Below are 27,386 nucleotides of genomic sequence, written 5' to 3' on the forward strand. Positions count from 1 at the left end.
ATCCCAGCACTGGCACAATCTCAGAGGTTTTATTCCACATCTGGCTCATCTCAGACTGCATTTCTTCTTTCCTCTGTGAATGCTTATGTGGCTCTTAAGACTGTTATTGTGACAGAATCGTTTTCCATACTCGCAACAAAATGACTTTTCTCTCTATTATTATCATGAACCTCTCTCTCAAGTTACGACACCCTCTATATATTATTTTTTATTCTTTTAGGTTCAATATTAGGGTACTCTGCAAAACCTGCATTGCTCCTAACAGTGCCTCCTTTTGGAGCACATATGGTGCAACTTTAATTTGTAGGATGTCTAAATCTGCTTAAATGCTCTTTTTATCAAGCCCTGTGAATCCAAAGATCCCTGAGGGATTTTCAGATTTTTTTTTTCACATTTAGGTCCACATTTCTGATTGTATCATCTGATATTTTCATATCTTTCCAGTCGCTATTCAAGTCACAGTGATATTATTTAGCACTGATACCTTGATTATCCTGGCACTGTCTGAAAGTTTCTCCTTGACTACAATATCAGTTTTTCTGGCAGTGAATTTTCTACAAGTTAGCACCGGTATACCTCAGGTGATGCACACTTCTTCATTATCAATGATTCTTTCTGGAACTGGGATGTCACATTGTTTGCACAGTTTCCAATAAAGCAGCTGGACTACTTTGTTGTGTCTTTCCATGAATAGGTTTTAAGACAGGAGTATTTTAAATCCTATAAGTAAGGTCCAGTACTGTTTCCACTGGTTTGTTGCAAAACCTATAATGGTTCCTTTTTCCATTTCTCTCAAAACATGCTGCAAACAACCTTGTATGTAATACACAATCTTCAGTAGCCATTTGCAAGCATCTCATTTCTCCTCTCCTGAGCCATTCATGTGTCAGGTTTTGGTCCACATTCACTTATCGTCGGAGATCTGTGTATTTCCTACTGGATTTGTGGCCACTCCAGTTGTTTTTTTTTTTTTCTCCTTTCTGGGTCTACCTTCTTATTATCAGTTTTAATTCTTTCTCACAAAATTGTGTCTCCTGTTTCTGTGCAAACCCTCAGTTTTATGGATTGCTTTCCAGTTCAGGTTGTAGTATTTTACAAATGTGAAAATCCTGTGAACTGAGAAGGAATGCTGGCAGTCCTAGGTTTGAAGATTGTGTGTGTAATCTACTTCTGTCAGAGTTAGTGCTCCATCAGCCCTAGGAACATAAAGCCTTGGCATGCATTGTTTTTTGTACATTAGTTGGTTGGCATGAAGCAACTTGTTTCTACATCCAGACTGTTGAGGTCTTTCTGTGGCTAGTCTATGATCCAAAAGGTGTATGAAATGACGTGTTTTACTAGCTTATTAACTGTCTGTATCTTGTTCCTCACCATCAAGGAACGTTTGAGGATAATTTTACCCTTTTTGTGTATTCACTGCTGATCTTCAATCTCTGCTTTTTATGGTTTACATTTACACCATCATTAATTCCCAACTATTAATTGGGTCTCCTCTTGGTCAAGTTCTCTTATTGGATAATCTTCAAAAAGGATGATTTAAAATTTCCATTAATGACTACTACTTTGTTGTGTTTGTCTAATCCAAACACATTTCTCTCTTGTGGTGCTCAAGATGGTATCTACATAAAACTGGTTTGCCACATTCAGAACTGCAATATGGCTTCTTTCCTGTGTGAGTTTTAATCTGTATCTTAAGTTTATTACTCTCACAGAATTGCTTTCCATTTTCAGGACTGCAATTTGGCTTCTTCTGTGTGAATTCTTTGGTGGATCTGAAGAGTATGTCTTTTTAAAAAGTGTTTGCCACATTTATTACAGCCAAACTGCTTCTCCCCAGTGTGTATTCCTTTGTGAGTCAAAAGGTGGCTTCTTAGTAAAAACTGTTTGCCACATTCAGAACAGGGATATGGCTTCTATCCTGTGTGAATTCTTTGGTGGATCTGAAGTTGGCTTCTCCGTGTAAACTTTTTGCTACATTCAGAACAACCGTATGGCTTCTCTCCTGTGTGAGTTTTAATGTGTACCTGAAGATTACTACTGTAAGAGAATTGTTTTCCACATTCAGTACAGCAATATGGCTTCTCTCCTGTGTGAACTCTTTCATGAACTGAAAGGTGATTTCTTTGTGAAAATTGCTTGCCACATTCAGAACAGCAATATGGCTTCTCTCCTGAGTGAGTTTTAATGTGCCTCAGAAGAGAATTACATCGCAGGAATTGTTTACCACATTCAGAACAACAGTATGGCTTCTCTCCTGTGTGAGTTTTAATGTGTACCTGAAGAATACTACTGTAAGAGAATTGTTTTCCACATTCAGGGCAGCAATATGGCTTCTCTCCAGTGTGAATTCTTTCATGAATCGAAAGGTGATTTCTTCTTGAAAATTGCTTGCCACATTCAGAACAGCAATATGGCTTTTCTCCTGAGTGAGTTTTAATGTGCCTCAGAAGAGCATTACATCGCGGGAATTGTTTACCACATTCAGAACAACAGTATGGCTTCTCTCCTGAGTGAGCTTTAATGTGTACCTGAAGATTACTACTGTAAGAGAATTGTTTTCCACATTCAGGGCAGCAATATGGCTTCTCTCCAGTGTGAATTCTTTCATGAATCGAAAGGTTATTTCTTCTTGAAAATTGCTTGCCACATTCAGAACAGCAATATGGCTTCTCTCCTGAGTGAGTTTTAATGTGCCTCAGAAGAGTACTACGTCGTGGGAATTGTTTACCACATTCAGAACAGCAGTACGTTTTCTCTCCTGTGTGAATTCGTTGGTGGCTCTGAAGATTACTCATGTCTGAAAACTCTTTGCCACATTCAGAACAGCAGTGAAGTTTGATACCTGTATAAGGTTTAAAAGAAAGAAAGCTTAGTTGTTAATACACTGCTTTAATAATGACATTATTTTACAACATGAAATAAATGTTGTTTGGATTTATGAACAAACTTTGATAAGCATAAGCAATGGTTAATATGTAAGTAACATCTGGAAAGATATTTAACTTGTTAATTTTTTCATTCATATTACAACTACTCTCCACATGAGCATAATCAGTGGGGCCAAAAACTTTAATCAGTAAAATAAACAGATCATATAAGATAGGCACAATCAAAAAGACTATTGTTGACATTTTTTATACTACATTACAGAACTACATCATCAGTTTTTCATCATATTCTTAAAATATTATATATGTATGTGTGTGTGTGTGTGTGTGTGTGTGTGTGTGTGTGTGTGTGTGTGTGTGTGTGTATTAATCTTCAGTTGTTGTATTGGAGATTTTTGTGTTTATAGAGTGCCATGACAAACGTGAGAAAGGCACTTTTATTCAACAGAATGCGTCCTGATATGTCTACACACTTAGCCCAAAGCCACTTGACTCAGTAATGTGCTGCTTTTTTTTTTTTTTTAATTTGATTTGAAAAGAGAGGAATAGGATAACAAAGCAAAAGCTTTCTAATATATGAATTTGACATTTGAAGCTATACAAAAGAGAACAGAGTAAAATTTAAATGAATAAGACACAAATGTCACTGAAAAATCCCAGAGACCCACTTGTCACTTGACTGATCATTTGAAACAGCAAACTGCACAGTTGTGACCAAAATGCAAAATATACCTCTGGATTCATACCACTTGGACCAGGGGAACTTTATTTTTTATTTTTTGCAAATGGATTTAAAAATTAATTTAATGGATTTAATTTCTTCAGCTAAAACAGGGGCCTCCAGAAGGGCAGCATCATTTTTTTTTTTTTTTTTAACTCCCCTCCCCCTCAAGAGTTTTTAGTAAAAAACACATCAAGCACTTCCAAATATTGGGTTCAACAGAGTTGGGAAACTCCAGGAAAAAAAATAATAAAAACCCTTATTAATTTCAAAATACATATAAATCTATTTTAGCATTATATGCTCGACCTGGGACATGGAGGCTAACGAGTCTCATCTGCACAATCCAAGTGCTAACAGTTTTCTAAGTTTAGCACCAGGGAGATAGCAAAGAGAGCACCTGCAATGAACTTTCAATTCTGCACACCACATAAGAAGGTCATTTACCTTCTCTCTGATAAGCATCATTTTGAACTTGTTTCTCAAGATCATCGATATTCCTGTGGGCCAAGAGAGAAAATTTGGATGCATAAGCAATGGGCAGATCTCGAACATGCTTTTTAATAGCCAGCCAAGTGTAAGCTGGGTCCTGAGCAGGGTCTTTGTTTTGAGCTATAAATTCCTCAGGTTTATGAGAGGTTTGTATAATAAAATCAGTATGAAATAAAGGAAGAAAAAGTTGAAGTTTAACGCACTGGTGAACAGAAAACGAAGACAAGAATAGAAATGCATCAATCAGGTTTAGATCCAAAAGAAATCTGGCAAGTACCTGTGAAGAGGGAAGAATGAGCCATTTAATCAGGGAAGGTGATTTATTGAGCAGGGGGTTGATAAATGCATTTGCATTCATAACGATGATTAGTTGGAATTCAGAAAAAGAAAGGATGCATAAAATGTGTTACTATAATGAGGTGTGGCATAGACTGAAAAACAGGTGAATTTTCTTCAACCAGTTTCCATTAATTCACAACGAAACCTGCTGGGTGAAATACCTCCACACCAAGAACCTTCACATGCAGAGCACAGCAAACTAGAACTAAAATGCCATTTTTTTTTTGTTATACTATTGGTAAAGGAGGCTGCTGCCACACAGTAGCACCTTGAGGTAGCTCATTGAATGTCTTTAACTAAAAGAAATGATTCTTAGAAACAGGCTGTATCAACCTACTTGAAAGATAATAAATCAGCAACAGTCAAGTGCCTGCAAGTAGAAGATAGCAACCTTACAATCCAAAAAAAGATACTGAGACACAAGAGGGCAAAACAAAGAGGGGCAACAAAGAAGAACTGTAAATAAAATACATTACGAGGTGTGAAAACGAGTCTACCCCATAGCTGCGCCAGCAATCGTGTATAATGTAGACAGTAGCTCCAGAATCCAACCCCGAAACTGTGCACTTAATGAGTTTGGATATAATAGGAGTTTAATGTTAGTGGAAGCTTACTACATTACATGACATAGTTTACTATTTGGTTTTATTTCTATATTTTTTCTGACCTTACTTGGAAATTCAGTTTAGTTTTAGTTTTCCTTCATCATGTATTTTTAGTTTAGTTTTTATTTTACAAAGACATTTCTATTTTATTTCTATATATATTAGTTTCAGTTTTAGTAATTATAGTATGGTTAAAGAGCTACTATTGAGTTTAGTTTTTGTGTCACAATGAGACAGAACTGTTCACTTAACGAGTTTGGATATAATATGAGTTTAATGTTAGTGGAAGCTTACTACATTACATGACATAGTTTACTATTTGGTTTTGTTTTTGTCTCATAAAAACAAGCATAATCAAAACCAGATCGTGAATATGAACAATTTTACACAATTTTATAATTTGTAAAATATTTTCTATGTCATTTGTGCTGAACAAATCTGCGCTGACTGTTGGCACTTTTTTCTTTTTCCTTTTATTGCCCAGTATGGGCCAATTTGTAATGAAATTTAGGTGAATTTTAAGGTGTGAGGGTTTAATAAATGTCTACAGCACACAACATAGCCTGCTCCAACGACAAAGTGCTTATAATAAATGCCTTCAATATTGCATTTAAAAATCTCAAATACTGTGCTTTGTTATTTTCTACCAGCCATATTGATCTCTGATTCCATCTCAGGCAATTTTGCCACCTGTAGGCCGGAAAAGATCAAAAAGTATACTTTCTCTATACTTCTTATGTGAAGTAGCAGGTGAATTACTGTCAACAAAAAGCAGGCACCTGAGAAATAAACTGAAAAATTACTCACTCGTGATTTTTCAGTCCATACGGTAAAGTTTCTGTTGACCACCACATTTCAGTTTCAGGCATTTGAATTACAGCTTGATATACAACAAGTGCAAAGAAAGGCGGTACATAAATCGCTTTCTATTCCACACGTTTTACCCGCGTATTCAGCTTGCTCTGTCACCGCAAATGCTGCGTGAACAGCAGCCCTCCTTCACCAGCCGCCATTCACTGGATGAATATATGTGGGTGGCTTGTGGTGGATGACTTTCAGTTTTAGAGTTAAAAGTTATATGGGTTAAAAACTAACAGCAAGACTATTAATTCAAAAACGAAAACTAAAATTATTTTAGTAAATTATTATTTTATTTCAGTTAGTCTTTCCAGCTACTTTAATAGTTTCATTTAGTTTAAATTTTTTATTTCGGTTTTGTTAATTATTTTATTTCAGTTTACGAAAATGTTTTTTTAATAATAGTTTCAGTTTTGAATTTAGGTTTCATTAACTATAATAACCTTGGTGCAAAACATACAATTATTCATCTTACAATTATATATTGAGCACATTTGTATTGTTTAAACTTGTCCAAAATGTTTCCAGGGCAACATCTAACCTACGAATGTTGCAATCAATTTCCAGCCTCACTGGGTCACATGTTTTGGGCCTGCACCAAATTAACATCATTCTGGACCATAGGATTCTGCCTATCAGACAGCCTTGGTGTCACAATCCCTCCTAATCCACTAACAGCTGTGTTTGGTGGGCTCACAGAGGGGCTTCAAGTGGAGAACGACAAACAAACTGGAAATGCCTTTACTTCACTATTGGCACGTAGACTTATCTTACTCAACTGGAAGAATCCTAACTCGCCCCTTTTCAGTCAGTGGGTAACTGATGTTACATACTACTTGAAATTGGAAAAAATTAAATACTCACTTACAGGGTCTGTGCAAAACTTTTTTAAAACCTGGTAGGATCTAATTAATAACATTTTATTTTAGAATAAGCTTTTAAAGCACGGAGGAAGCAGATTCTCTTCCCCTTTTAATTCTATTTACTTACTTACTTATGTTTTCTACTATTAAAGTTTCACTATGTTGGCTTGGCTCTCTTTCTCATGGGTGGTGGTTGACTTGACTTGAATCTAGTTTTGTAAAATTAGACTTGAAATGTTATTAACAGGGCAGCACGGTGGCGCAGTGCGTAGCGCTGCTGCCTCGCAGTTGGGAGACCTGGAGACCTGGGTTCGCTTCCCGGGTCCTCCCTGCGTGGAGTTTGCATGTTCTCCCCGTGTCTGCGTGGGTTTCCTCCGGGCGCTCCGGTTTCCTCCCACAGTCCAAAGACATGCAGGTTAGGTGGATTGGCGATTCTAAATTGGCCCTAGTGTGTGCTTGGTGTGTGGGTGTGTTTGTGTGTGTCCTGCGGTGGGTTGGCACCCTGCCCGGGATTGGTTCCCTGCCTTGTGCCCTGTGTTGGCTGGGATTGGCTCCAGCAGACCCCCGTGACCCTGTGTTCCGATTCAGCGGGTTGGAAAATGGATGGATGGATGGATGTTATTAACAGCTTGCCAATCCTATCCACTTAATTCTTCTAAAACTAGTCATTTAGCCCGTTACAATAACGGGCGCTAGAACAGTAGTGCATAAACATTAGTAGGAACAGTCTATATTAAATGGCAAGGGACTTTGACCTCATTCTTTTTGTTGGTTGTATTTTTCTTTCTTTCAGCCTTTCTTTTGTTGATGTTTACTTGCTGAGCTGACCGTTCTTCGTGGGCTGCCGCCGTGTATTGTGTGTCTAATTTTCTGTGACAGTAATACTGTCTTGTACGGCTCTATTCAATAAGGGCGCGCACAAAAAGGTGAGCTTCAAAAGTGCAACCTCAATTGAGTGCGGCGAATAAAGGCGTTCGTAGATAATTTAGTTCAAATGGCTCTGGAATATGTGAAGAGCAACAAAGGTGCAGATCTTTATTTATGCGTGCCTTTATCCGCTGCGCCCAATTGAGTTCGCCCTTTTGAAGCTCGCCTTTTTGTGCGCGCCCTTATTGAAGGATACCGTCTTGTACGTCCGCTGGCTTGTACGTCTGTAATATACCTTTAATTTTCTCTGCCGGTAATACAGGCGTGCGCGCCGGTAATATGCCTTTAATCTCCTCTGACAGTAATACTGGCTTGTATGTGGCTGTAATATGCGTCACTGTATTGTGTACCTTTAATTTCCTCTCGCAGTAATGCTGGTTTGTAATTCCGTAAAACGCCTCTAACTTTCTCTGACAGTAATATCGCGAGGCGCACCGTGCCCCGCGCATACGCACTTCACCAGAAGACACCCACACACGGACACCTGGACGCACATAGGGATTATATATATATATATATAGATAACATCAACTCGAGTATTGAATGCCCCTAGACTCCTCCTGTGTACCACACTGCTTGGCCACTTAGTCCATGTGTCCGTGGCCCTCTGTGCAATGAACAGCATCCTAATGTTTGTGCCAAATTTACCCATAACTGGTTGCCAACTGTGTCTCTGTGTTCTTGTACACATTACAACACAAACAGGCCAAACAGAAGACTGTTAGCTAAAGATACACAGAGATGGACACACAGCTGGATTAAGTAGCTCTGAGAATGTGTTGCTTAAAATCTTCAATAGAATTTAAATTTCTTTATAGAAACATGAAAATTTTTGTGAACCCTTTGGAATCTGAATTTTTGCCCGATTTCCTCCCAATAATGTGGTCTGACTCTCAACTACACTACAATAACAGACAAACACAATCAACCTGAACTCATAACACACAAACAACTGGAATGTCAATACTGAACATGTCATTTAAACCTTTACAGTCCCGTCAAGTCAGGTGTTCAACCAAGAAGAAGAGACTGGAGGTGTGGCTTGGAAGCACTGTGGGTGCTGGCAAAGCCGTTTCTCCTTCATAAAGATCTGCTCATGAACACACAGAACAAGAACATAAGAAATGTAACAGACAAGAGGAGACCATTCATCAGTCCGTCAAGTATGTTGGTTTGGGTAACAGCTAAGCTGCCCCAACATCACATCAAGATAACTCTTAAAGATTGTCAAAAGGAGATTAGAATAAAGAGAGATAAGAATAAAGATGGAAAAGCTAATAAAAGCATTCCAAAGAACATCTTTGCTTATTAGGTGCTTTTGTTGTTTTTCAAATATTACTTGCCTTGTAATTTCAAGTTTTGTTTATATTGTTCTGTTTATTAATTACCCAAATATCTTTGTATTTTGTGGGTGAGACCCTAAGAGGTGAGGTCACCCCAATGTCACTTCTGAAGGACCACCCCCATCCTTTATATTTGATATCAGGGAGGTGATCCTTCAGTCATTTATTGACATTTGATGAGTGCTTTATTATACCTATTTAAGCCAGTAATCCATTTTGGGCCTGTGTATACTGAAGCCTCCTGTTGAGATTGTAGTCAGGCTGCCTGGGTTGAGACCTACAGTTAGGTCCATAAATATTTGGACACAGACAACTTTTTTCTAATTTTGGTTCTGTACATTACCACAATGAATTTTAAATGAAACAACTCAGATGCAGTTGAAGTGCAGACTTTCAGCTTTAATTCAGTGGGGTGAACAAAACGATTGCATAAAAATGTGAGGCAACTAAAGCATTTTTTTTTAACACAATCCCTTCATTTCAGGGGCTCAAAAGAAATTGGACAATTGACTCAAAAGGCTATTTCATGGGCAGGTGTGGGCAAGTCCGTTGTTATGTCACTACCAATTAAGCAGATAAAAGGCCTGGAGTTGATTTGAAGTGTGCTGCTTGCATGTGGAAGATTTTGCTGTGAACAGACAACATGCGGTCAAAGGAGCTCTCCATGCAGGTGAAAGAAGCCATCCTTAAGCTGCGAAAACAGAAAAAACCCATCAGAGAAATTGCTACAATATTACGAGTGGCAAAATCTACAGTTTGGCACATCCTGAGTAAGAAAGCAAGCACTGGTGAACTCAGCAACGCAAAAAGATCTGGACGTCCACGGAAGACAACAGTGGTGGATGATCGCAGAATCATTTCCATGGTGAAGAGAAACCCCTTCATAACAGCCAACCAAGTGAACAACACTCTCCAGGGGGTAGGCGTATCGATATCCCAAGTCAACCATAAAGAGAAGACTGCATGAAAGTAAATACAGAGGGTGCACTGCAAGGTGCAAGCCACTCATAAGCCTCAAGAATAGAAAGGCGAGACTGGACTTTGCTAAAGAACATCTAAAAAAGCCATCACAGTTCTGGAAAAACATTCTTTGGACAGATGAAACCAAGATCAACCTCTACCAGAATGATGGCAAGAAAAAAAGTATGGAGAAGGCGTGGAACAGCTCATTATCCAAAGCATAGCACATCCTCTGTAAAACACGGTGGAGGCAGTGTGATGGCTTGGGCGTGCATGGCTGCCAGTGGCACTGGGACACTAGTGTTTATTGATGATGTGACACAGGACAGAAGCAGCCAAATGAATTCTGAGGTGTTCAGAGACACACTGTCTGCTCAAATCCGCCTAAATACAGCAGTCAAATTGACTCATGATACAGATGGACAATGACCCAAAACATACAGCCAAAGCAACCCAGGAGTTTATTAAAGCAAAGAAGTGGAAAATTCTTGAATGGCCAAGTCAGTCACCTGATCTTAACCCAATTGAGCAGGCATTTCACTTGTTGAAGACTAAACTTCAGACAGAAAGGCCCACAAACAAACAGCAACTGAAAGCCGCAGCAGTAAAGGCCTGGCAGAGCATTAAAAAGGAGGAAACCCAGCATCTGGTGATGTCCAGGAGTTCAAGACTTCAGGCTGTCATTGCCAGCAAAGGGTTTTCAACCAAGTATTAGAAATGAACATTTTATTTCCAGTTATTTAATTTGTCTAGTTACTTTTGAGCCCCTGAAATGAAGGGATTGTGTTAAAAAAATGCTTTAGTTGCCTCACATTTTTATGCAATCGTTTTGTTCACCCCACTGAATTAAAGTTGAAAGTTTGCACTTCAACTGCATATGAGTTGTTTCATTTAAAATTCATTGTGGTAATGTACAGAACCAAAATTAGAAAAAAGTTGTCTCTGTCCAAATATTTATGGACCCAACTGTATCTATAGATAGTGAAGGTCCAGAGGCCTCACTTACTGTATAAAGCTTGCATACACAAGAAATTGGAGTCGAGATGTGTGCATGCAACTTCTCATACAAACATCAAGATTTACAAAAGAAAACTTGACAGGGGAACATGTGTTTATTTACAGCAACTTTGACATACATAACATTTCAGAGAAACTGGGAAATGACAACACCCTTGATCAAGCAGGAAAATGCAGCCAAACTAGCTCAATGACTACTTGCAAGAAATATTAATTTCAACAAGCCGTTATTATAATGTGAGTTGATGAGACAAACATGAGACCTCAAAAATGATAGCTATGGTGTACAGATAGAATTTTAGTTCATTTAAGAGTGCCAATGATACGTATTTGCACTGAAGAAATTCTGTTTTGTCATCACTTTAAATCTGCTAGTTGATGTCACTTCTCAGGGAACTGGCCGACAGCTCAACAATACTTCGGCCAACCTTCACTCCATTATGCCTGCCGTTGTGGATGCCATTAACTGACTGGCAATGCACCACATCTGCTTTTTGTACAGTGTGGGTGTACGTACATAATACATGACATGTTTTTGCCAACACAAAGTCAATCTGCAGCTGTGTCCAGCTCTCCTAATACAACTGAACACTTTACTGCCCTCATATTGTAAAAAGGGCACCTAGCAAGATTGAAGCTACTTTTGTTAACTGTAAGCGGTGATATTTCATTAATACACAAGTCATCCAAGATGTGGCTGACAAATGTCACGTCTCCATGGCCACACTCAAACCGTGATTCATTTATTTTGAGACAAAGTAGCTTTGAAAGACATGATGGTGCTGTACATGGACAAGAGTAATCATGTCATTACATGTGCCAGGTGACAGTGGCTTCCTGCACAGACACTTTTGCCATACACCTTTCCTGAAACACCAAGCACAGAGAAGAGGCACTATAATACCATGCCTGATCTTTCACTCTCAGATGAAGAGCAAAGCCAGATATTCTTGAATGCAGGTGGTGGCGTTTCGATGTTTCAGGAGGAAGAGGCTGATCTACCAGCCAATGAAGTTCTGCAGCATCATGATTGCATACAGAGGTGACGGATTAGCAGGCCCCATATGTGAATGTTTTCAGGGTGACAGTTAAAGGAGTGTTCACATATACATATTTAAAAAGTAACTATGATTTATAAAAGTAAATTTTGTAGTAATGTGCATAAATCCAGTTTATAAATCTGATTTCTTTCTGAGCATACACATTTTCCTTTTTTTTTTTTTTTTTTGCTTTTTTTCGCTCAATTCCATGCAAAGTTTTATAAATGTCACCCCTGGTCTGATGTGTCAGTCTTTTGAAGGCCTGAATCCCCATGTCACCATGTGTGTGTGTCCATTTCACGGTGGTTTGGAGGTAAAAGATCACAGCACACCATTGCTATCACCTTATGGTAGAATCAGAGTTTAGGGCTTTTTTACTTCTGCAGGACCAGGATAGGATGTCATCAGCAAAGCAGCACTGAATTAAAAATTGTTATAAAGACATCTGATAGGAGATGTTAGTGCTGGGCGGTATGACCAACATTCTACATCATTACACAGTATTCACCAAATAAAAATAAAATAAAATAAAATAAAATAAAACAAATGCAACTTCGTGATGACATCTTTACCAACTGAACCATCATTAAGGCAACTTGCATTAATATGGACCTTGCTTCAAGCTAAGCTATATACATAAATAATAAAACTGCAACTTGCATTTATAATGCTATTTGTGGTAAAGCCCTACGGAAGCTTATTAGGGCCACAGTGAAGGAAAAAAAAAATTCGGACACTGAAGAAGAAAAAAAATACTATGTCAAGAATAAAGTTGACATTTCTACGTTATTCTCGTAGTTTATTTTGTCATTAAAGTAGAATGTCGTAAACTAAACTTCATCCTAAAATCAATGTTTAATTTATTAGATTTTCTCAAACCCCATCATAAGTTAACATTGTGTTCCCCTAGCCAAATTAATCGCTATGCGCTTCTTAAACTGACTTCCTATTGCACTGAGGAGGCGCAGGCAGCGATCACCGCACAGAATCCATTCACTTCATGATATTCCTGCTCTCTGAACATTTAGAATGCTAAGATAAATACTTGATATCATTTTCATGTTGAAATGCATTAAAGCAGGTATTAAACATGCACGGTAGTGCTGCTCCCTCGCAGTAAGGGGCCCCCAGGTGTACGTTCAGTGTAGAGAACTTTATGGCAAGTGTGACGAGGCTCCAAAAAACTGGATGTATGAATTGATATCGCAAAGGTTTAACTTAAATATTGTGTAAATATTGGGTTTGTGATCTGGTGGTCAGGGACACGAACACAGAATTCAATGGATGTTCTTCTGAGCGGGCTTTCTTTATTGCACGCGTGCTGTCTGTCTGATGTACCAAACCCCCAGTTCCTATCCTTCCTTTTTCTTTCTCCACATAACCAATCACCACATCTTTGTGAAATTAGACCATGGAGTGTTCATAACTTTAAAAAAAATCTTCATTATACATGTTTAATTATGCCATCCATTCAGGGTTGCACCCATCCCAGCAAGCATTGTGTGCAAGGCAGGAGGAAATCCTGAACGTGGCGCCAGCATCTCGCAGGGTGAATACGAGTAACACATACACTAGCAGGGTTAATACAGCAGAACAAATCCCCACATCCTACATGACTTTGAAAGAAAAGTGAAGCACGCCAAGTAAACCCACCAGAAAAACATGCAAATGCAAGGCAGGGAACACCCGGGACTTCCTTGCTGCGAGGCAGCAGTACAACCTACACGCCACCTTGCCCCCACGTGATTAATACATGCTGTAATGTATTTCATCATGAAAATGATATTAAGTATTTATCATAGCATTCTAAATGTTCAGGGAGTAGGAATATCATGAAGTGAATGGATTCTGTGTGGTGATCACTGCCTGTGCCTCCTCTTAGTGCAAGAGGAAGTCAGTTTAAAAAGCACATAGTGATTAATATGGCTTGGGGAACACTACATTAACTTATGACGGGATTAGAGAAAATCTAATAAATTAAATATTCATTTTAAGATGAAGTTTAGTTTACAATGTTCTACGTTAATGACAAATTACGAGAATAAAGTCAACATGTCGACTTCAATCTCGACATAAACGGTGAGAATAAAGTAGAAATGTTGAGAATAAATTCAACATGTTGTTACACTATTACACAGTACCCAGGTACATTACGCAGTATTGAAAAAAATACAGCTTTAATTTCGGAATGTTCTCTGTCCATTTTCACCATTCAATACCTCCAATAACGCATGTACTCCGTTGCATGCGCGTTTAGCAGTGCAGCAGTGAAAAAGGTCCCCCCTTAAACAGTTTCCCACTGCGCCACATTCCGAACGTTATTTGAGCTATTTAAACCGGCGTTGCGGTATAAGAAGAATCCATATCATAACAAAAATAAAAAACATTTTTTTGGTATGAATCGGTATACTGCCCAGCACTAGGAGATGTCATGATAGTGAAAGCTTGAGACAAGTTAGGTAATGAAAAAGACAATCAGCTGAAAAAAAAGAAGAAATCTACAAGAGAAAGGCTTAAACAGAAGAAAGCTGGTGTTCTGGACCAGCCAATCAAAATGAAGAGCTTAGGATTCATTGGCTTTACCTAGGGGTGGGCGGTATGACCAAAATTCTATATCACGGTATTTTTCTAAATTTTCCCGGTTTCACGGTATTCAACGGTATTTTTTTCCCCATGCATGAGTGGATGTTAACCACATTTTCCACTGCAATTACTGGCTAAGAATAACCTATTCCACTGTCAAGAGTATTGTACATTGTACAAAAAAAACATTTTAATGTGCACACAAGTATTAATACAGGTTTGCATTGCCCCATAAAGTGATAGTTTTCAAGGAGGTGGCACTAATGGAGAAGGTATCACATTGCATGACAGATGCAGTCAAAATATAGAACCTTTTTATTGAACAAATTTTGGAAAAACTTAAACTATGATTTTGACAACATATTTTCAACCATACAAAGAGGCATTTAGACTTAGTAAAATATCCAGAGGTGCTTGTCAAAAGTTGTATTGCACTGGACATGTCTTAGAAAAGGAATAAATTGTAAATATTTTTTGTACACCAACTACACTTTCTGTTAATGTTAACAATCTCTGTCCACTGACACGTTAAAGTGACTTTTTAAACAACCATCATTAAACTGCATTAAATTGCATAATATTTAAACTAATAAATAATAACAATAAAATAAATAATAGTATTATTAGTGATAGTTGCACTATTACTTCAAGGCTTCAAGCCTAGGTGCATTACACAGTATTTACCAAATTAAAATAAAATAAAACAAGTGCAACTTGGTGATGACATCTTTACCAACTAAACCATCATTTAGGCAGACTGCATTAATATGGACCTTGCTTCAAGCTAAGCTATATACATAAATAATAAACCTTCAACTTGCATTTATAATACTATTTGTGGTATATCCCTATGGAATCGTATTAGGGCAACGGTGAAGAAAAAAAAAATGGATACAGGGAAGAAAAAAACAAACTATATGTCGAGAATAAAGTCAACATTTCCACTTTATTCTCGCCGTTTATGTTGAGATTAAAGTTGACATTTCCACTTTTTCTCATAGTTTAATTCATAATTAAAGTAGAATGTCGTAAACTAAACTTCTTCCTAAAATCAATGTTTAATTTACTAGATTTTGTCAAACCCCGTCATAAGTTAATGCAGCACATTAAATGCTTTGTGTTAAGTGTTCCCCGACCCAGTTGTTAATCATTACGCTTCTTAAACTGACTTCCTCCGCACTAAGATGAGACAGCAATCACCGCACAGAATCCATTCACTTCATGATATTCCTGCTTTCTGAAAATTTAGAATTCTAAGATAAATACTTGATATCATTTTCATGATGAAATGCATTAAAGCAGGTATTACACATGCACAGTAGCGAGGCAGTAGTGCTGCTCCCTCGCAGTAAGGGGTCCCCAGGTGTATGTTCAGTGTAGAGAACGTTACGGCAGGTGTGACGAGGCTCCAAAAAACTGGATGTATGAATGGTTATTGCACAGGTTTAGCTTAAATATTGTGTAAATATTGGGTTTGTAATCTGCTGGTCGGAGATACGAACACAGAATTCAATGCATGTTCTTCTGAGCGGGCTTTCTTTATTACATGCATGCTGTCTCTATCTGATGTACCAAAACCCCAGTTCCTGTCCTTCCTTTTTCTTTCACCACATAACCAATCACCACACGATAAACGTCTTTGTGAAATTAAAACTAGTTATAAACTTAGCCCACGGAGTGTTCAGAACTTTAAAAATATCTTCATTATACGTGTTTAATTATGCCATCCATTCAGAGTTGCGCCCATCTCTGAACGAGTCGCCAGTACATCGCAGGGTGAATACGAGCAAAACATACACTAGCAGGGTCAATATAGCACAACAAAACCCCACATCCTACATGACTTTGAAAGGAAACTGAAGCACGCCGAGTAAACCCACCAGAAAAACATGAAAATGCAAGGCAGGGTACACCCAAGACACCTTTGCTGCAAGGCAGCAGTGCAACCTCCACGCCGCTGTGCCCCCCATATGATTAATGCATGCTTTAATGCATTTCACCATGAAAATTATATTAAGTATTTATCTTAGCATTCTAAATGTTCAGAGAGCAGGAAGATCATGAAGTGAATGTATTCTGTGCGGTGATCACTGCCGGCGCCTCCTCTTAGTGCAAGAAGAAGTCAGTTTAAGAATCTCGGAGAACACTTAACACAAAGCATTTAATGTACTATATAACTTATGACGGGGTTTGAGAAAATCTAGTAAATTAAATATTCATTTTACGATGAAGTTTAGTTTACGATGTTCTACTTTAATGACAAATTCCGAGAATAAAGTCAACATGTCGACTTTAATTTTGACATAAATGGCGAGAATAAAATAGAAATATCGAGAATAAAGTCAACATGTCGTCACACTATTACACAGTACCCAGGTACATTACACTGTATTGAAAACAAATAAAACAAGTACAATTTGGCTTGCAATATTATCCAGAAACAGTATTTACACATCTGACCTTTTAAAACTAAAGTATCTCCAGGCGACGGACGTGACTCCTTTTTTTCGGCAAAAGTTCTTTTGTTCATCATGTTCAACTTTATCATCGGCTTCAGTTTCGAAATGTTCTCTGTCCATTTTCACCTCACAATACCTATGCTACCGCTACCTATTTGGTGGTGTACCAGTGAAAAAGTTCCCCACTTGAACAGTTTCCCGCTGCGCCACGTTCCGAACGTCGTTTAGGCAATTTAAACCGGTGTTGCAGTATAAGAAAAATCCATATCATAAAAAAAATAAAAAACGGTTTTCGGTATGAAGTGGTATACCACCCAGAACTCGCGACCACCTTCAAAGAAGTCTGGAAAAAGTAAGTGCAAAATAAAAATGTGTAAGATTTAGGGTTGGGGTTTATGAGCTTGAAAGGTTGGGTCTTGTGATTTTTATGAGAAACTTAGAAAATGGAGTGAAAATACTTATTTTATTGTGTGTTTAAATTTAGTATGAGATTTAATCTATTGTTATGTAAAGTTTAGCAATTTGCTATTCTTCCATTATAATGACTTTATGCAAAATTCCTCAGCATGTCCTTGATAAAGAGTGCTATACAAATGTCCAAGAGCAAGACAAAGGTATTGATCCCTCTGGAATTTCCTGGGTATCCATATTAATTCCTCTCAACAATGTTGTCCGATCTTCAGCTAATCTCCGATTACAGACAGCCTCAGTTGTCCTAAACTACTGTAATAACACAAACAATTGGCCGGCTTCTTGTCAGTCCTGAACACATCATTTAAACATTCACAGTCCACTCCATGACTCTCCTATCTTTACAGACTGGTTGACCCTTCTTTAACAGTAATGACCTAAACATAACTTTTTGTAGCTACTGATCAGCAATGAATTTTAATCCATTCCTTCATTCCAAACCTTTTCAGTCCCTTCATCCCAGAGAGCCCTTTTCTGATCAGTTCTCTTTAGAGAACACAGCATCTCGTGTCTCTTATTGGCCATTCCAGAACACCAGTTACCGTATGTTTAATCCTTTCTGTTTTTGATTTCTTCCTGGTTTTGGGCTCATTGTCCTGTGACATCATTTATCTTTTGTTTAGCTTCTACTATCCTGATATTTTTCTGTCAGATTTCTTGATAATATTTTCAATTCAGTGACCGTTGATCATGTCAAGTGTTCCAGGCAATGAAGAAACATGCAGGCCAAACCATGATGCTCCCTTCACCTTGATGATTTAGTATTGACGTGCGGTTTTGTATTACCTCCAAAAATGGTGTTGCAGATTTTGACCAAAGACTTCAACTTTTGTCTCATTCATTCATAGAACATTGTCTGATGGTTTGTCATGATGATCTTTTACAAGTTTTAAGATGTGCAGTGATGGTTTTGCTAGATTGCATTGATCTCCTTGGTGTTGTCCTTCTGTAAACTACATTCTTACACTTTTCTCCATAAGAACACATGGACAGAGACTTTCTCAAGTCTCGGAGACTTCTGCAGGCCCTTTGCTCTGCCTGTCTGGGTTCCTATTCACCTCTGCTTTCATGCTGTGATCTTTGTGGGCTGCCCATTCCAGTAGTGAGTTTCCTCCATTTTTGTAGACAGTATGGCTTTCTATGCATTGACGGACACCCAGGTCTTCCAAAATTCTTTTATCACATTTGCCAGCTTTACACATCTCTTCAGTTCTTCTAAGGTTCTTGTGAAATCCTTAAAAAAGTATTTGGATGAAACGTCAAACCTTTGGATTACACATTGAAGCGGTGGATTGGAGAAACAACTTAGACTGACATGCTGACATCATTCTTATATCATAAAGTGAAAAAGGCTGTGTGTTCTGTGCTAGTCTGTGCTCCTTCTATGTGAGTGTGCATTAAATATGACTTTTGCTCCTAAACACTTTGGTTTTTTTGGTAGGCTATTAAGCAGCAGTGAAGCAGTTTAATAGTTTTTAACATTTTTTTTCTATTTACAAGGGTGTTTTTTTTGTTTGTTTTGTTTTGTGATTCACACAACAGCAGGTGTTACTCCAGTCTTACTCCAACCTTTGGGTTTGTGGGGCAGAGGGTGGAGAAAGCTTTTGTAGTAGCCAGCAAGTCAGTGTGATAGCAATAAATAGGCAAAAGTAACTGTGATTTGTTAGCAGAAAGAAGTTAAACATTTTACATATGATGCGGGATGGATTCAAAGCAATTAATAAAATCTCTGGAGTGGGTAAATAAGGAGGTAAAAAAGAAGCTGCAAAGGAAAAAAAAAGAACAACTGAATAAGTCTTTTAAGATGAATAACCCCAATGCTAACAGTAGTGCATTTGAGAGCAACCATTAGGAAAGATATGAGGTCTCTAAAAGACAGTTAAAGAGAAATATTGTAGCCAAAGACATTCTTTCAGTATTTTAGGAGTAAAATAACAGTCAAGGAGGAAGTGAAGTGCCGCATGAACAATAAAGGGGAATTACAATACACAGATAGTGAAATGTAAAATTCTTTGAACTTTCCATTTTCTGAAGATTTCATGTCTGAAAAAGTGGATAACCTCTCAGTTGTAACAGGGACTACTAAGGAGGTACTGAGGGATTTGGAAATTGTAGAGAGAGAAGTGATGCTGAGATTAAATTGGTTGAAATCAAACAAATCTCCAAGACCAGATGTTATTTATCCTCAAATGCTTACGGAGTTTAGTGAATATATATGTAATCCTTTGATGGATATTTTTTAGTAATCACTGCTCACTGGGACAATTTTTATGAACTGGAAAATGTAATCCCATTATATAGAAAGGGTGATTCAGAAAATTGAAGTATCAACAGGTCAGTAAGCTTAACTTGCATCACAGAAAAATAAATGAAAGGAATTATTAAGGAAAAGATTGAGTGACACACGGCAAGAACAGGAATTTTACTAAACAGTCAGCATGGATTCAGATGAGGGAGGTTGCGTTTTACTAACATGCTGGGAATCTATGAGGAACCAACCAAAGGGTATGATCAAAGTGGAACAGATATTATTTATCTGGACTTTCAGAAAGTATTTGATAAGGTGCCACTAAACTAAAAGAAGTGAAAGTTCAGGGTGTGGTGTGCAGATGGGTGCAGAATTGGCTAAACACAGGAAGCAGAGGGTTATGGTGCGAGGAACCCTATCAAAACTGGGTGGTTGTAAGAGTGGTGTCCTACAAGGGCCAGTGTTAGGGCCACTGCTATATAAATATATTGTCACACACGTGTGATTGGGAGACAGCTGAATGGCCTAAATGATAGAAATACCACACCAGACCAGGGGGCGGCAGGGTGCGCTGACTGTCTCTCTCAATCTCTCTGCATGGAAAATCCTGCAGGGTTCTGGCACCAATGATGACATCACTTCCGGTCCCAATAATGTCATTTCTGGTTCCGGGTCTGATGACTTCATTTCTCTTACCGGCCTTTAAAGCTGCCATTTTACCTCCATAATATCCAAACTATTTTGGACTCAAACCTGTGAACATCTCTTTTCAATTTTCTTCAATTTTGCAGCCAGGAAACAATATACGGGTGGCTGTCCCAAACCTTTATGATGTCCGTGACACATCTTTGTGACAGTGGCTTTTTAATATCAGTTGAATTTTCCCAAATCTATTGCGTAACTGCGTGATATATTCTAACATATTGGTAGATTGAAGAGCCTCTTCTTCCCATCCTTCTTTTAAAATATCCAATATTTCCTGAGGTTGTCATCCTTATAACAATTCAAAAGGAGAGAACCCTGTCCCTGCTGACCACCTTGTGGAGCATTTGTTTGAGAGTCTGATTAAATCTCTCTACTAGACCATCGGTTTGTGGATGATACACCTCAGACTTTAAATGCTTTATTTTAAGTAACTTGGCCATTTCCCTAAATTTTTTCTGATGTGAAAGGCATCTCTTGGTCTGTAACGACTTCTTTAGGTATGCCTACATGCGCAAAGACCCCTACATTTTCCCGTGTGATAGCTTAAGACGTGGCTGAGCACAAGGGAACAGCCTCTGGATATCGAGTAGCATGATGATATAAATGATTTGGATAGGAATAAAAATAACAAGGTGGTTAAGTTTTCAGATGATGCCAAGGTAGGTGGATTTGGCAGATAATCTAGAATCTGTTGAATCATCACAATAGAGGGATTTGGACAGTACACAGGCTTGGGCAGATTTGTTGAAGATGAAATTTAATTTAAGTAAATTCAAAGTATTTAATGTAGTAAGTAAAAATGTATGGTTTGTATACACAATGGAAGGTCTTATGAGAAGGATTTCTGAGTTGTTGTGAAGTCATCACCACCGACTACTAGACATTGTTCAGAAGTCATTAAGAATGCTAAGAGAATGTCAGGTTATTTAGCGCCCTGATGTGTGGAGTACAAGTCACAGGAGGTTATGCAGAGGCTTTATAAAACACCGCAGGCCTCATCTGGAGTACTGTGTGCAGTTTTAGTCTCCAGGCTACAAAACAGACCTAGCAGACGTAGACAAGTCCAGTGAAGAGTGACTAGGCTAATTCTAGGGATGTCGAAGTATGAGTTATTGTGACGATGCGGGTTCTGCTCCATGCCCCCATCTGCCTTTTGGGAGCTCTTGAACGCGACACCATCGGTAATGTCACTGATGAGCTGGACATTGAGGCACAAACAATGTAGCAAGGGGATAGTGCAAAGTGTTTTATTAAAACAACAATCAAAATCACAACAGTGTTCAAATAAATAAGTGCAGCGTCTCTCAAAAATCTTCAAATAAATAATCCAATAAAACACTATGAATTGTGGAGGTTAAAAACAATAAATAAATCCTTAAAAAACGAGGTTAAAACAATGCCTTTCTACTGGTGACCCCCCTGCTTCTCCCGTCCAGGTTATGCACCAGGGGAGCCACCCTACTTGCAGCTGACCTTCTTTCTGCCTTCTCCTGTTGGACTGTTCCCCTCACCGATCCCTGGCTACGGTGGGCTTCACCTGACCGTGACTTGGGCTCTCCAGCGACCAGGGCGCTCACGCTGGGGCTTTCACATCTCAAGTCCCAACTCCCACTGCCTTCCCGGCCTTAAGCGGCGAGCCATCCTCCTTCCGGTCACTCCAGCTCCACAATAATGCTCAGCGGGTGCGACCACCACCGCCTGCTTCTGGGGTGCTGGCCAAAAACCCAGGCTCACTGCTCAGCTGCAGGTGTTCTCTACTACGAACACCTTCTCTCATTCATGCACCGGCTTTCTCCTCCTACTTCCTGCCTTCTCTCTTTCTCAAATTCCGTCCGTTTTTTTTTTCTTCCCTTTCTAGTCACCTTACGCTTCTATTTATCATGGGGACATGGATCAGATGTGGCAATTGGCAACTTACGGCATCAATTACGGATGCAGACGACTCTTCACCTGTGCACTTAAGTGAGGACCATCTGCATCACGAATCACGCGGGATCCGCTCCGGCCACACATACCATGCCCCCTCTCTCTAAGCCGCTAGTGCAGTGATTATTTATTTTAAAAAGTGGCCTTTTTGATGTAAGCTGTGGACCTGCTATACCACAGTTATCAGAAAAGTTTAAAAGAGATCAAACTTTTCCGTTTAAGCAAATGGAGATTAAGAGGAGGCATGACTGAAATGTTTAAAATCATGAAGGTAATTAAAGCAGTCAAGCTCTACTTGGCTGATAATTTAAAAAGAGTTCAACAAGTACAGGAGGACACAGTTGGAAAGTTAAGGGAAAATTTCACATAAACATCAGAGAGTTTTCCTTCACACAGAGAAACACAGACATGTGGAATAAATTACCAGATAGTGTGGAGAGAAGGACTTTAGGGACCTTCAAAACTCGAGTTGATGTTGTATTAAAGAAACTAGGTGGATCAGATTAGCAGATTGGGATGATTTGCCAGTTCTCAGAAAGTTATTTGTAAAATTTCCAATTTCTGTTTACGCAAAGGAAAGTAACTTTGCAAGGCTCTCTCTTTGTTTACCTTACTACTCTGTATGAGAAGGGGGTCTCTGGCCATTAGACTCACAGTACATCAAGGCAACTCATGTACTCTTAATTTAAGAAACAGAAAAATACAATGTGTTGATAAACACAGGGATTATTTAAATTTGATAACTGATTATTTGTTGACAGTGAAGAAAGGACGCAGACAGATGAGACTTACAAGCATATCACAGAAGAGATTGCTTCTTTACTTGCTGTTTAGAGTTTGAATTTATCTTGGCTCAGATAAACAGTTTTATCATACCAGGGCCTTAAAGATTATTTCTGATGTTATGTGGAGTTGTTGCTGCTGTTGTTCCAGGTTCAAATGGTCCTTTTCTCTCTTCAGAGTTCACTCGTCGTCTTTGCTATCTGTTCCTTTGTTCATGGTGCGCTGTGATTCTGTCTTTCTCAATTCACTGTTAGGCACTTCACTATTCCCTCTGAACCTCTCTGGCACAAGAGGGTTTGTACTGAAACTCTCGTCTTGTAATAATGGCTCTTTTTAAGTCTTGGCAGACTTCTCAGGATAGAACAGAGGTTGGGAAGAGTGGCTCTTAGAGTCAGTTCAGGACGTCCATGTCCAAGGCACTATGGAGAGGAGCTTCCAGGTCAAAGAAAGTTTGTGAACTGTTTCCTCTGCACAGAGTGGACGGCTTCTCACACCAAAAGGGAGTAAATTGTCAGCTTTCAGCCCACAAAGAGAAAGCATTGTCTGCTTCTTGGCTCCCCAGAGAGAACATATCCCCAGTCTTCATCCACCAAAGGAGACAGAAGAGGTGAATGCAGCTACATTTAAAGGAGGGTGTAGCCCCTGGCGATTGAATTGAAGCCCCTTCTAGTTGCAGATCCAGGGCCTGCTTATAGGCTCATTATTTTTTCCATCACAAACAGGCAGGTTCAGTTCTCGGTTAGAAGCCTAAGATGAAAGTCAATTTGGGTGTTGATTTGTTTGATGAACACTCTGAAAAGCTGCAGTCTTAACTCTGATTTACACCTTTGTGTTTAGATGAAGTACTGGGCTGATAACTGGTATGAGCTGCTCTTCAGCCATTCATTCAGGATTACAGGGTGAGGGGGTGCAGCTGACTTTCTGCATCCTTATTAAATCTTCTGTCTTAACAGGTCTTGAGTGTCACTAAAAATCCTATTAAAATGGCGATGCCCACTTTGACCTGCACAGTCATGGAGTATCTGGTGTTGTGACATAAACACTTGATGTGTGGCCTGTGCAGCTCCCCCTCCTAGGCCTGGTGTGGCAGGTGGTCTGTGTGCCTCAGTGACCCTTGTGTGATGTCTGGAGATTTGTGCTGCTGACCAGAACTATAAAGTGTAATTGTGACATTGGTGACCAGTATTTTGATTGTTATTTAAATTGTGCTTATTTGTGATGAGCAAGATAGCATTTGTCATAGTTTTGTAGAAAAAAAATAATCTGCTATAAATTAGTTTCCGTCTCTTATTCCTTCTAGTCTGTTATTTCAAAATACTAGCACGGTGAAGTGTTCATTTAGTAAATTGTGCACAATGGTGAAATGTTAAGTCCTTGTGTTTTGATCACATCGTGTATTTAGGACTCTCTGTTCACTGTATATGCTAGGCCTTACATCCATCTTATTTTGTGTGGCTTGTTGCCTTTTTAACCTCCACTCCTTCTCTCAGGTTTTGTCCTTCTTCCTCCCTACTCTGGCCATTGAGTAGTGGTGACTGGTCCCTTTTATAGGGCACCCAGATTGACTCCAGGGGCCTCATGCACAACGCCATGCGTAGAATTCACACTAAAACATGGCATACGGACAAAAGCAGAAATGTGCGTACGCACAAAAAAAATCCAGATGCATAAATCTGTGCGTACGCCAACTTCCACGTTCTTCCGCTCCGCTCTCGGTCAGCGTGAAAAGTAACGCATGTGAACGCGCCTTCCACCACTCCCCAATTCCTCCCAGAATTATGCCAATTTCAATATGCAAATCAAAATAAATAGCCCTTAAACTCAGTATTCTGTGAAAAGACGATTGCAAAAGCACAGGGGAAAATAGGAGAATTTCAGCGAATAAAAGCAAATAAAAGGCGAGTCATACCCCACCGTCTGAGTGTCATATGAAAGCTTATTAGGGTACAGAGAAAATAAAAAAATAGGCACACCATGGCAAAAAAAGCTTGAAATGTCAACTTTAATCTCGAAATTTCCACTTTAATCATGTAGTTTATTTTGTCATTCTGCGGTGGGTTGGCACCCTGCCTGGGATTGGTTCCTGCCTTGTACCCTGTGTTGGCTGGGATTGGCTCCAGCAGAACCCCGTGACCCTGTGTTCAGATTCAGCGGGTTGGAAAATGGATGTATGGATGGATTTTGTCATTAAAGTAGAACATCATAAAATTCATCATTAAATCGTTTAATGTACTAGTTTCTCAAATCCCACCGTAACTAAAGTAGCACGTTAAATGATTTGTTTTGTATGTGTTTTTCTGTGTGCTCTGTGTGAATCACTATGTGCTTCTTAAATGGGCTTTCTCTTCCTCCAACAGGACACAGAATCCATTACATTCATGATATTACAGCTCTCTGAACAATTTAAATGCTGAGATGTATACTTGGTATCATTTGAATTAAAACACTCTATTAAACATGGGAACATAGTGGCACAGTAATAGTGATGAGCTGGTGCCTCGTCCAGAGATTGTTCCTGCCTCCATCAAGATGCTTGCTGTACTGTGCGCGACCTTCGATAAAATAATTTATTGCAGCAGTACTGTCTCTTTCAAACATACTAACCCCCAATTCCTGTCTGTCCTTTTTCTTTCTCCAAGTCACCAATCACCACACAATCAGCTCTGTAATTGATGTCAAGCCATCTGTAAGCTTAGAATGCCGATTCTTCAAAACTTTTAAGGAACATTGAAATATCTTCATAGTACACGATTAATTATTCTATCCATCTATCCTTCCAGTGTTGCACCAGTCCCAATAAGAATACAGCGCGAAGCAGGAACAATCCCTGAAATAGCTAGCGTTGCGACACCGTGTCCTCACGTGTTTAATTATTAACAACTAGCAAAATACCCGCGAACTAGCAAAATACCCGCGCTTCGCAGCGGAGAAGTAATGTGTTAAAGAGGTTATGAAAAAAAAAGGAAACATTTTAAAAATAACGTAACATGATTGTCAATGTAGTTGTGTTGTCATTGTTATGAGTGTTGCTGTGTTTTATATATATAATATGCACACACACACACATAAACATATATATACATAAACATATATATATACATATCTACATATACACATATCTACATATACATACGTATATACACATCCACATAAACATATATATACATATACAAATTTACATATCTACATATATATATATATATATATATATATATATATATATATATATATATATATATAGACATAGATATATACATACATACATACATTCACATATATATATATATATATATTACTGAAGAAAGAAAAAAAAAATTAAACAGCCAAATGGGGCTATGCATATGAACTTAAAAGGTTTAAATAAAACAGAAATATATATTTTATTTTTACTTGGTTAACTTGTGGATGGTGTATCCTGTAGCAAAGCCCTAACTGTTTTCGTGAAAGCCCGTTTCAGTCAATAAGTCTTATGTGTGTGTTTATGTATGTGTGTATATATATGTAGATATGTGTATATGTAGATATGGATATATATGTATATAAATGTTTATGTGTGTGTGTATATTATATATATAATATATATATATATATATATATATATATATATATATATATATATATATATATATATATATATATATATATATAAGACAGCAACACTTATAACAATGACAACACAATTACATTGACAATCATGTTACGTTATTTTTAAAATGTTTCCTTTTTTTTTCATAACCTCTTTAACACACTACTTCTCTGCTGCGAAGCGCGGGTATTTTGCAAGTATATATATATATATATATATATATATATATATATATATATATATATATATATACATACATATACACACATACATGCAGTTTCAATAACATAGAAATCAATATAAATATTAACATCATTATCATATGAGAATATGAAGTAATATATAAGAAGCACATTTTATATCAATATAAATTATTAAACAGTAAAATCTTCTTCTGTAATTTGCTACCGTGGCAATTTGTGTGTCTGTCCAGGATTTTAAATCACCTGTAGCTCGCAAACCGTTTCACCTATTGACTTGAAATGTGGTACACATATAGTACGTCACGTCTATTATCCGCTTTATGGGTGATGATTGTTTTACTCTTTTTATGTTTATTTTATTTTATTGTA

At 38.3% G+C, this 27,386-nt stretch overlaps 3 protein-coding genes across 3 annotated transcripts in view; 2 read left to right on the forward strand and 1 right to left on the reverse strand.

Moving 5' to 3' along the window:
• Window positions 1-27,386, forward strand: part of LOC127526327 (gastrula zinc finger protein XlCGF7.1-like) — a gene marked incomplete at its 3' end in the record, with an annotated part of 246,987 nt that overhangs the window by 76,822 nt on the left and 142,779 nt on the right. The gene's annotated exons all lie outside the window — the stretch shown is intronic.
• LOC127526330 (gastrula zinc finger protein XlCGF49.1-like) overlaps window positions 1-27,386 on the forward strand; it is a 50,602-nt gene that overhangs the window by 11,191 nt on the left and 12,025 nt on the right. The window lies entirely within an intron of this gene.
• On the reverse strand, window positions 1,787-2,845 carry LOC127526331 (gastrula zinc finger protein XlCGF49.1-like). The gene is made up of 2 exons (XM_051921624.1): window positions 2,529-2,845; window positions 1,787-2,276 (listed from the first exon to the last, which is right to left on the reverse strand). Exons 1-2 carry the CDS (start codon window positions 2,793-2,795, stop codon window positions 1,914-1,916), a joined length of 630 nt encoding a protein of 209 aa, XP_051777584.1. The 5' UTR covers window positions 2,796-2,845; the 3' UTR covers window positions 1,787-1,913.

The sequence above is a fragment of the Erpetoichthys calabaricus genome, assembly GCF_900747795.2.
Source record: "Erpetoichthys calabaricus chromosome 1 unlocalized genomic scaffold, fErpCal1.3 SUPER_1_unloc_10, whole genome shotgun sequence".
In the NCBI taxonomy this organism is placed as follows: domain Eukaryota; kingdom Metazoa; phylum Chordata; class Cladistia; order Polypteriformes; family Polypteridae; genus Erpetoichthys; species Erpetoichthys calabaricus.

Bases quoted from the DNA above. Each gene is read 5' to 3' on its own strand.
- LOC127526331 (XM_051921624.1), bottom strand. From the start codon at position 2,795: ATGAGTAATCTTCAGAGCCACCAACGAATTCACACAGGAGAGAAAACG. The intron at 2,277-2,528 runs GTACACATTAAA...AGTATTCTTCAG, and splicing joins CTTACAGTAGTAATCTTCAG to GTACACATTAAAACTCACAC.